Here is a 12,535-nt window from a genome sequence, read left to right as displayed (position 1 = left end):
AAAAAAGCGTGTTAAAAATGATCCTGAAGAACTCACGAAACTTCATGAGACTCGTGACAAATTTTGGATCGCCCAAATGACGAAACCTGTAAGCTATCCTGTATTACTTAATTATTGGACTAATGTGTATAAAATTCCATGTAGATCGTATCGGACATATTTGATATTATGTGACACCGATCAATTTTCTTTACGGATGTGGTAACATTGGTCAACCTTCTGTTTCTGCCAGACCGGATCATGTTTTTTTTTTATACCCCACCGGAAATTGAACACAGGATCCTTCCGATCTTCGTTACACACGTTAACCACAGTAAAAAGACGGTGATCATGCACTAATGCAGATTTATTAATTTTGATGGCATTTTCTGTGTATCAGATTTCTAATCATATTTACGAAAGTCACACCCGAATATCTAGAGATAACAGACTATTAGAGGTGTTCTTGGTGGATACAGTGGGACTACAAACTCTAAAGCATTCAAGGTGTTTTATATAGACTAAAGAATTCATGTGGCTGTTTCACTTAGTTCTGCTTTTTTGGGACACTTCCTGAATCTCCTTATTTATGTATACACTTATGGGTCGGCGCGGTCGCGTACCAATACTAGTTAGAAAAAATTGGCCACATAAAAAAATAGATAGGTAAGTCAAGAAATTGAGGAAGAAATAAAATTCCTTTTTAACACATTTTACATAATATTTAATTGATGATATTTACACAATATTTCAGTGACCACACTTATTGAGCTAGGCATAATATACGAAATGTGCAAGATTTCCATGTAATTGAATTACATTACAAATATATAACTAAGATAATTTTAAATGTTTGGCAGGAATTTGCTAGACAAAGTTTTAATTTTGAATACATTTAGCTAGTAAAATAATTGTAATTTTGAATGTTACAACACAACCTAACAAAAAAATATAAATACGTATCAAAATTGTTCAATTGTAAAATTTTACAACAATTTCAACAACAAAGCGTCAATTTAAATAAATACTATACATGTTATAATGAGCACAAAGGAAAGAAATATTTGGCTTTTACTTGTTGGCACACTACAGAAACATAGTTAGTTATACTTAAATACGCTTATAATTACATATCTAATGCAACGCAATTTAGATATCTATAAAAATTTATTTAGTTCCAATAAATAGGTAGGATTACAAAAACAATTATCTAAAATAGTTAAAATAAACGAAACAGACTGCACAATTTCTCAATAAGTACATTTTGTATAAAATATTTGTATTAGCAGTAAAGAATAACATAAAATAATAATACATTGAAATGTAAAATGAAATAAAATATATAAATATAATGCACCAGGCTAAATTATTGTATAATTACATATTAATGTGTTGCAATTAACATATTAGGCATATACATAAAAATAAGTTATATGTCATGATGATATGAAAGGAATATTTACATACATTTCCATATAAATGTTAGACAAATTAGTTGGAATTTGAATTTTACTAGTGATAAAAAAACACATAAGGAAAGTAAAAAAAATTCATAACATACTGCGACACCAACTATTGTGTAAATTGTTATAATAATAATAATAATAGTTTTATAATATCTCATTCTACGCTATTCACAGTCTAAAAACAATAATAGCAGGCATGACCCTCTAACTACTAATAATTGTGATACAAACAAGTATAGAAGCAAGATCTCAATTTATAATGGATGAAAATACTAAATAAAATATTTGAGATTGCGAGATCAGTGCTCAAACTCTTAGCAATAGAGAACTTAGTTCCAATTTGCTTCATTATTCACTGCACAAAGTCATCATTCACCGTGTAATTAATTGCAATGTCACAAAACACTGGATTTTAACACTATTTTAAGTATCACATGTCCTTCTTTTTCTTTTTGCATCTAACAACATACTAAGGTATTTGCTGCCGGCTCTCACACTATACAAACTCATTTGTACCGGGCGTATTGAGCGGTTCTTGGGCCTGGAAAGGAAAAATTAATTGTAAGAAACATCTATTTCACAAACAAAATAGAACTCTTGTGTATATAATACATTCCAGAACAGAATATGAATGTAATATCTATTTTCCGTCTATATGTTTAGAATAAGGAACTAACAAATTACATTTATATAAAATGTAAATATATATATCGTTCTATTTACATATATATATGATACATGCTACTCAAAACTACATCAAATTTACACTTAACTTACCATTAGCCCTCAAATGTAACGCGTGAAAAAATATTTAGGCAGTAATTAGTGTCTACAGCTTGTGATTAGGCAAAAAGACAGAATATAAAATATAGCCTATAGAAAACATAGCTATTTACAATATTATACTACTTTAATATATCCAACTTTGGCAACTATGTTTTAATACTGATGCGGTAAAAATGTTGGCACAATTTCTCGCCATGACCCTTACGACTATAGAAAATATTTCTATAAATTTCTTAAATCGATTATAAATAACACTAAATACATCAATTTTAAAATGTCTCAATGGACCTTAATATACTATAATTACTCTAATATTTAGTTATTATTTACAAATTTTCATTTGACCATTTGATAATGTGGGGTTTGTAAATTCATTGTACATCAGCAGTGATATTTTGATATCTGTATCTCACACTAGGGCCGATAGTGACATTAAACTTGACTTATATAATCTGTCTCTCAAATTGGAGGGTGCATTTGCGTGGTTTATCTTAGACTATTCTGTATGTTTAGTGTACATTCCATAGCAGTAAGGGCTCTCACCTCTTCGCCCACAGTGCTTGGGTATAACTTGCTTCCGGGCGCATATCCATTCTGCTCCAATGCGAACTGATTCTCAGTTGTTTTGCGGTATACAGGGTTGTCGAAGTTCATTGAAGTGACATTACGGTGTACGTAATGTCTGTACATGACAACAGCAATCTATAAAAAAAAGGCAATATTTTATTGAGAAAAAATTTGAAACGAATTAAATAAAAAAAAAGAAAACATCAAAATTAAAACTAATGGACGCTAACTAATACAGTATTTTCCATTGAAATTTTCAACACGATAATTGAGGAAACGTTAATAATTATGAATAAAGTACTGATAACTTACAAAAACAATATTGTATTACATGCGAGTCATGGCCTTGATAGTAAAATATAGTAAATAATGTGTAGATTGATGTCAATTCATATATAATTAATCTTTAATTGATTAACACTTTTATCAAAACGATATATTTGAGGAAACTACAGCTTGATATCATTAAGTAAACTAATTAATCTTAATCAAAAGAAAACGCCCATATTTTGTGGATTTTTTTTGGAAACCTACTAACGGAAAAACCAGCAAAAATAATATTTAAATCACTTAAAAATATGCAAGTCAAAGACTGCCTTAATTGAAAGCATGAAAAGAAATCTATTATTCTATCAAGGTACGGAATGACGGTAATGACCCCTTTACATATAATTTAAAATGGAACTATAATTTTGGTCACATTAAACATCCATATAGCCTGACGAATAATTCTAGAAATGAATAGAGCAAGCCATTTTTAACTGAAATAAAAAGTATTTCACATGAAGACCTGATTCATAGTTAATTTAGAGTGTAGGAGTTAGTTGTCTATTGTCAATTTTCATTTTGCTATTTTAGTTCTTAATAATGTAACGTGACGATGACGTGCTCATTTGACCTCGTTTGTAATTTGTAATATATACAAAGGAATATTTCGTGAAACTGTATGAACATACGACGTGGTTACGACTATGTTTACATAGAAAAAATGTAAACATGGTATTTATTTAGTCATCAATAATGTTCTTTATTACTTGTAATTTTCCTCTACTTAAAAAATAATTAAGAAAATCGCTTCTGTTTATGTACCGTAGAACAAGATGTCGTCGATCTTGTTTTAATGCAAGAAAAAAGAAGTTTTGGAAGCTTCACATTGAAATTCAGATTTGATTTAAAAAATGTTAAGCATATTTTGTTTTTTTTCTAGCTGGGTAGCTACTTAAAATTTGTGTTACAGGCAATTCACTACATATTTACTAAACAAATTCCCCATTTCTGAGTTTGACTCAATATAATGAGCTCAAAATCTCAATGTTCAGTTTTCATGGGGGTGTAACAACTGATTTATGCTGAAGGAAGGTGTAAATATTCTGAAATATGTCTAACATAGTGAAATTTAAATAGTGTTTCCAGCATTATATAAAGTTCAACACACACTTCAATAATGATAGAATACAGATCATTTCAGGTTAACATTTATTTCTAAACCTGATCAAATCTATCAGGATATAAAGAATATAACAAATTTAAAAAAAAAATTTAACCACTCACCAAAGCAGCAATTACAATAATTCCAGAGATAACAGCTACTACAATTCCAGCGACCACACCCGCGTCTCGGCCGCTCGTTGAGATTCCTGTACCAGTTTTAGGTGTCTCTGGTACACCTGAAATATAAAAAAATTACACGTGAATATAGAAAATCATACTCTTATCCTCCTTGATCTCCATAAAAGATAAAATAATCAACAGAAAAAATATTACACAATATTAATCAAAGAAATCAAGCAAAAATATGGTTATGTGAGATCAAGGAAGATTTTTTTGTTCAACACAAAAAACAAAATGATTAAACAACCTTCACCACATAGGCCAATGAGAAAAACATGTTTATTGAAAAGCGTGGGATAGAAATAAAAGCAAATCCTATGAAACTAACTACATTTTCTTCTCCTTTATACTTTATTTGGTAAATCAAATTGGGATTGGAAACAACCAGAGTTAAATTTTAGCAATAATATGCTAATGTAATTAACGGTGATCAACTTATATCATTCATTGTATCTCAAACTGCCTCAGACCTTGACAATCTCTACATAGTAAAGAATGGAGTACACCTTCAATTAAAATACTTTAGAGTAAGTCACAATCAAAATAAAACTTTTTTTTTTACTTAATTTTATAAAATCATAGTTTTTATTAAAAGGTTTCATTATGATTCTTAAAAATAATGCCACTGAGAACAATTTAGCATTAAATAAACACAGTCATTTCCTCTAAATGACTAGATATTAATCTTTTGGATAATAGTTATGTTAATTGACTTATACATTTGAATAGACTTATGAGAATTCAATGTCAATAAAATACATTGTACCTTGTACATACCTATTCATTTTGATAATTTTTATTACATACATAAATTTTTTATTGCCAACATAGAAACTTTAATGCCATGAAATGTGTTTTCTACAATTGTGTTCCCATGAAGCCATGAGAATGAATTGTTAATCACATCATGTGTAAAAATACACAATGAAAGCAAAGATTCCATAACATGCACCCAGTCCATGATGAATCTGTGTGTCTCCGCTATTTTATTTAAAAACAATATTTAATGAATGCTTTATAGAAAAGGTAAATACATAAAATAGTTCTAATACATTACCCTGAGTATTAAAGTTTTTCAGAGATTCTGGTAAATAAACTAAACTCAATGCATCATAACTATAACGAGACTCTTTTACAGGTTTTTCCGTTGCATCCGGTATCCTTTCTATTGACACGTCTTTGAGGAATAAGTCTATGAATCTTTGGTCTTTTTTGTTGAAGTCTTCTTTATCACTTTCCCAGTAAGCCTTCATTGGCTCTGCTTCACTATCGCGCGATGGAGACGGTGAAGTGACTTCTGGAGTTTCTGAAGAGTCCTCACTGGTTACAATCGCTCTTCCCAACTTCAAGAGAAGGTTAAGCCCTTCTCTTTTTAAATTCACCATAGGTGATAAAAGATCCCGTTTTTTATTTCACTTTGAAACTATGATCGTCAGTTTGTACACAAGATGTTTTGCATGCCCTGTAAATCAGTCAAGCAACCCACATTGAAGACACACAGATATTTGATATTCAGCGTTTAACTTTCACAATTGGACGTTAGTAATGATTTGCGATCTAATGCTTACTGTTAATAGATGTCCCGCCCCCCCGAATTTATACATACGTATCTCAGATTATCTTATCAGTAAATATGATGTACGATTTCACCAATAACAATAATTAAATGAAGCATTCCAAGGACCAGACTTGAAGCACATAGTTAACTCGACTTCATAAATATGCACTAACGATCGACAGCCAAAACATTACATCACTCAATCGTACTCGTTAACTTCTGTGCCACAAGTTTGACCAACAACCCGAAAAAGCAAGGTAAGTCATGAGAGGAAGTCAGTTGATAGAAAACTCCAATTCGACGGTACAAATACTCACTGGATATAGGTTTTTCTTCAAATATTTTAGATTTTTCTAAACCAATAGACGAATTTTGCACCTCCACATCTGGTTTTATTGCATCTGTAGATTTTATCACATAAAAACCTCATGAAATTGTCGCCCAATAAATACTTCAGTTTGTTGATTACATATAATACTGGTTTACTATCATCTTAATATCACAGTTAAATTTCACTGCCGGCATTCAATACAAGGCCGCACACAACCGAGCTCGATGCGAACTTAGAGTGAAATGAAATGTCAGATTTAAAACGAGCGAGAGCGCGCTGCAATCGAGCCCACCACCGGCACCACGAAACCATTCATGTGACGTACCCGCGGCGTCTACTGTAAATTTAACTGTGCGCGATCCAGCTTACAATTCTTTTAATCTTAATATATGGTACATGAATAAATACGTTATTTTCACCTTAAAGCACAATTAAAACCATATTAAAGCTACTTTTTAATTTATTATACTAAACTTTAAACTAAATAGAAATCATTAATCAGTACATTGATTTGACTATTTGAAATTGAATAATCGCTATACTATATAACAGAATATGCAATTAAATCAATCTTTTCATTTCAATAAAGAGGTATATTATAAAAATATCTACGCAAAATTATACAGCGACTCAATAAGTGGCGAGCCGGATCGCGTGACGAATGGTTAACAAAAAGGTGGCGTGATGTTGTGACGTCACCTCACCTTACTCACGAAATTGTGTCCTATTGGTGGACCAGCCGTGGCAAAACTTGTACCAATGCAAGTGCATCGGCACTCGGCAGTTTTGTAATTTGTTTTATTAAACTCTTCCCATACCATGCATTTTTTATTGATAATTTTTATTATCATTACAATTATCAATTTTACAATATACAGGCACCAAAAATCTTCATGATAAGTAGATAGCTAAGTACCTACCTGCAGTAACAGCTCACATCTAATTTTCAAACTGTATTTTATAGATAGGTAAATATTTCGATTGTATTTATCAGAAATGTTTATTACTTATCGCAATTCCGCAATAAACCCGTAAAAATTGTGGCATGATGTGATAAAAACATTACTGCTTTCGATAGTAAAATGTTCTATTAAGCAAATGTTTTTAGAAGTAGTTAGCTATAACAACTAAATATTCCAAAAATACCTCTAAAGAATTCCATATCCGCTACTAGACATTGCTTTAGCAATTTGAGTAATTACTAGGTACGTACGTAACAGCGATCGACCACATAATGAATATCGGCCGTAACTCTATATTGGTACCTACAGGTAAGCAAGTATTGCATGTACTCAATATGAAACTCATTTAAACGTCAGTGCAGTATAAACAATGTGTACCTAATCTAACATAGTAGGCAAATGTAAAGTAAACAATATTTTTGCAGTGACGATGAAAACATCGTACGATGCCTCGTCATGGGATGACGTGTCCATTACGTGTCGGCTATGAACTGAACAGCTGAGATTCTAAACCAGTCAGATAACATTTCGTCTATCTATGTGGATAATCTACGGAGTGTTTTCATTAAAATAGGAAGTAATTTACTTCTATGACCTATAACAATGTCATGATCTATAAATAGCCTGTTTGTAACATACGATCAATTCCATTACCTAGGCATCTACCTAGTACAGTTACCTAGGTTTATTTTTAAATTGGTAAGTAGGTTTATTTCACATGATAAATGATATGTTGGCGATATAGGTACCTATGTATTTACAAATGATAAATCATTTTTTTCATATCCGATACCTAACATACGTAGTAAGTAGTTACTTTTACTTTCGTAAATAAGGTGGCCTTGGTAAGACGCTACAACAACAGCAAAATAAAATGTACATATTGGCATTTAGCTTAGTACTTTTTATTTATAACTATTTGAAAATGTTGCGTCATACCGATTTAACATAAATGAGATCTTAATAAAAACAGTCTTAATTTTTCGAATGTTGAAGAAATATATACGTCACTAGTAACGTGCTTATTCATGTAATTTGAATAACAAAAATATTCGATACACAGAAACGTGACTGTGTCTACTATCAAGATAGGTTTGAATCAGATTTAAACACTGATGTAAGCGCAAACAAATAACTATGACCAAAATTTTATACCGACAAATTGAATGTACCAGGCTAATCGAAAACGTACCTTCCTATCGTACTAAATACTAGATAATATATTTTTTAAACATGCTTTTAATCTTATTTGTTTTAGATTCATACACGTAAAATTTCAATAAAAATAAAACGGTGTAATTCCTAGTGAAGATAAGATAAATCTAAGATTTAAAGATTTATTTTTCTTAAAATGTTAAAGAGTAAAATATATTGAATAATAAAATGTGTGATAATTACAAATTTTAAATGAAATGTGGAAACAATTTGAGCAATCTACTCTAAAAAGACACTGGAAGATAACCGAATCACCCCCGATCTCACTGGAAATATATATTCAAATTTTTTATAGATCTATATATATATAGAGATCGCGGCGGCCCCCAGTATATGACAAATAAAACCGAATGACGCAAGTCCCGTTATTGAGCAATTCTACCGACCTGCCTTCTCAATTGTAACTCTAATACATAACAAGGAAAAAGCAGATATGATTATCATTTTGTCGTCTGTTTGTTTACTATGTTATCATAATGTCCAGCTGTGTTAGCTTTTAATAATTATATTAATTAGCACTAAAGTATTCCATTTCAATGACCAACATTTACAATGACTATCCATACAAAGAAACAAAACCAGGCTAACATTTCACAATTTTTTTTGTCCAACTTTCCAGAGCACAGCTTATCACCAAAATATTTAACTATTTTGTCAGGACTTCCACAGATTTTTTTTTAGAATTTTGTGCACCCCTAGTGAAAGGAAAGTTCACAGGGAAACCAACACATTTTCCCATTTATAATATCTACCTTTTAGTGAGGAAATAAGGTAATATTATACAAATATAAGTACCTAAGTATTTTATAATACACGCTCTATGGCGGACCGTGATTGCGAGACAATTATGCAAATAGGTCCTGCACAATATTCTATTGTTATGGCACAATTACATACTAGGTGCTTGATAAAGCAGTAGGACATATAATAAATCAGCACCTGGTTAATGCCCAGTGGACTCAGGACATGTATTATTTGAGATGCTATTTATAGATTAAAGGTATAAATTATAAACTAACACTATTCGATACTCTTATTTGAATGAATTTAAATTTAAAAAGCAATAGACAAAAAAACGTTTTTTTTTAGAAGTACGTATGGTTTATGTTCCACTTTCTTCTAAGGGGAAAGATATTTGAAACGTTACTAACTTATATTTCTTACTTTTTAAACAGCAATACACCAATATAGCTACGAATATTTACAACTAGACGCTCGTCCCGGACGAATATCAAGATTCCTGTTTTATCCCGAGCATTTAATCGGGATGAAGTTTCCTATCACCACCAGCCCATATATTGTCTATATACCAAATTTCATCGAAATCCGTTCAGTAGCTTCACCGTGATTGACGGACAAACATACAAACATACAAACTTTTATATTTATAATATTATTGTTATACAAGTTCTTTGCAACCAAATAAGCGTAATAGAGAACTCGTCATAAGTTTAAAAAAATACATTGGATATTTCTAGCATAGGTACGTATCTATTGTTACTAATATCTTCCCTATCAGGCTTTTAGGACAGATAACAATAACATTTGTTGCTCAGATATTTTTGTTAGTTTGTTATCGAAAATTGCGCACATTCCACCGCGTTGGAGTACCATCAATTGGTTTCGTGCGTATCGGGTCAATCAATCGCTTTATGCATGCCATTGACAATTAATACCTTTTTTATTGAGTACATTCAATTGAACGTCGTTTATGTCATTTAATCAGTCGAGACCCTTAATTTAAGAGACGGGCCTTCGAACAGTCTAGAACAGCGTAGTTATTTTTTAGAATTCTTTTTGTAAATTGTTTGACAACTCAAGGTTTTGCATTTTCAATAATACATAAACGTTAATTAATGCCTTGTTATAATAGTTTGTTTTGTATATAATAAATATTCTAACAAAATATAATTAAACTATGTTCAAAAACTTGTGCTGTCGTTGTTGTAATCCACTGTTCAAACAGAACCTTTGACGCAAATCGGTGCCTAGCTACCTACTGTCATTTACATTATTACAATGGAACCATCCAACCAATTTATACTGTCACTGTGGTAGTAGGCTGGTTTTTAATGTTGTATTTTACACATAAGCACTCAATAGCGATTAAAATAAATTGCTGAAAAGATGCGCTAAACAGATCTTCGAATAAGTTTTAATTACTCAATTACGCCAAAGAACTAAAAATGTGTGTGGTATTTTAACTAGCTAAATTATAGTTGGGGTGAAATATAGTTGGAACAAAGTGGGAGATAGGTCGGCATCATTGTGAAAACTTATCTTATACAAATATTCTCGTATCACAATTTTAGCAATCAAATTCCTACGAAACGGCTGGACCGATTCTTATGAAATTTTGTGTGCATATTGGGTATGTCTGAGAATCGGTCAACATCTATTTTTCATACCCCTAAATTATAAAAGTAAGGCAGAACAGCGTTTGCCGGGTCAGCTAATATAATTATAAAATATAAACTTAATTGGACGACAAAACCAGTAAACGTCTGGGTTTAAGTCATATATTTATTTTTTTACAATCCATGTCGTGGACACTATAATTTAGTTGACGTATTGTTTGTTACCATAATGTAGCCGCATATCTCATCACCATCACATTGCTTACAGACCACACCATATAGTAATTGGGATATGGTTTCTAAGTCTGATTCTATATAGTCACGTATACGTTCTTAAACTGAAATAATTTTTGGTGTAATAATGCCTAGAAAACATTTACTTTTTGAAAAATCATATTGCATGGAAGAACTCTTTTTGATTCGAATTTAAATAAAGGGTAGTTCTTTAAATCCTAGTAGCAACTTATTTCAATTTGCTTATCTACTTGTTCTCTTTTGTTTTATTTTTTCACTATCTAACCCTTTCTCTATTTTCACGAGTAAGACAACCTTATCAAAAACAAAAGAAACTAGCCACGCGATACAACCCCGGCGCTACAAAACAGAAGCGACCAATCAGACACGAGATACTCACTGTCCTCGACGCACATCTGGTTGTCGGGCATCAGCCGAAGGCCGGTGGGGCAGGCGCAGGAGACGCGCGGCGAGTGCGCGCCGAGACGCGGCGCCGGCAGGCACAGGTGCGAGCAGTGGCCGTTCACCGCCGCGCAGTGGTTCACGCCGTCCGGCTGCCGGTACGGGTGGTACACGTGGATCACCATCGGGTTCTGGAGCTGTTGGAAACGGCACCACTCAAACTCAAACTCTCACGTTTCTGTTTAAAGTCTCGAACCATTTTAGATGCGCTCTGGGGCTCTGTCACGGTGGATATCTTGGATTTATAATGACACTTAATGTATATTTACTTAAATAAATGAAAAGGAAAGCAAGTTTCATGTTTGACTCACATAATTCTATATCACAACCCACAGTAACTATCCTAGGATCAGAAACTGGATGCTCTTCACCATGATAACTTAAATTTCATGAAATTCATGAGTGTAAAAAAGAGCGGAAAAAAGGTTGATTGAGAAAGATGTACAAATAAATTCTTATCGGGCCGATAGATGTAATGACGTAAGCGTCCCTTAAGATTTAAGATTTTGATAAATTCTACCGCCAAGTGGATAAATTAGGGCGTGAAAGTTTATACCATGGAAAATTATTAAGACCGCGCGGGCAACAGCGTAGTTTTATATAAAGTCAAAGCCCAGACTTGAAAGAAAAACTATGTTCACCACTGGGTATGCATAAAAAGGAATAAATAGCTTTACCCTATATGATAGGTAGAAAACATGTTTTATAATGTTTGTCCACAAATTTTAGACGAAAAGAGGTAGAAAAATAACTGTCTAATCATTAGTAAATTTTAATTAAAAATTTAAATTTCTACAAAATTATAGATTTCCAAATGGATATTTTCGCTGTAAGATAACTTATAAGTTGAATTGCTATTATAAAAAGTTCGGAATATAATCTTTTGTACAAATTTAAATAAAACTTAAAAATAAAAACAACATTTAACAAACATTTAACAAAGGCCGCGTTCCATCGATACAATATTGTAATCATTGAAATAATGTTTCGTATTGGTTGTGATGGTT

At 31.9% G+C, this 12,535-nt stretch overlaps 1 protein-coding gene across 7 annotated transcripts in view; it reads right to left on the bottom strand.

The window, feature by feature from the left end:
• Nucleotides 1-679: 679 nt before the first annotated feature.
• LOC119829252 (low-density lipoprotein receptor-like) overlaps nucleotides 680-12,535 on the bottom strand; it is a 151,180-nt gene continuing 139,324 nt past the window's right edge. For 3 of the 7 annotated variants that reach the window (XM_038351666.1, XM_038351660.1, XM_038351663.1), the window contains 5 exons: nucleotides 11,467-11,665; nucleotides 6,285-6,368; nucleotides 4,350-4,465; nucleotides 2,775-2,933; nucleotides 680-1,986 (listed from right to left, as the gene is read on the bottom strand). In XM_038351666.1, the coding sequence (XP_038207594.1) occupies nucleotides 1,942-1,986; nucleotides 2,775-2,933; nucleotides 4,350-4,465; nucleotides 6,285-6,368; nucleotides 11,467-11,665 (603 nt within the window). In that variant the 3' untranslated portion in view covers nucleotides 680-1,941. Of the gene's footprint in view, nucleotides 1,987-2,575; nucleotides 2,934-4,349; nucleotides 4,466-5,685; nucleotides 5,872-6,284; nucleotides 6,369-11,466; nucleotides 11,666-12,535 lie in introns of those variants that run through there. The other 4 variants (XM_038351662.1, XM_038351665.1, XM_038351661.1 and 1 more) reach the window with 3 other exon arrangements.

Source organism: Zerene cesonia, chromosome 10, assembly GCF_012273895.1.
Source record: "Zerene cesonia ecotype Mississippi chromosome 10, Zerene_cesonia_1.1, whole genome shotgun sequence".
NCBI lineage: Eukaryota > Metazoa > Arthropoda > Insecta > Lepidoptera > Pieridae > Zerene > Zerene cesonia.
This window is presented reverse-complemented; position numbering and strand designations above follow the sequence as displayed.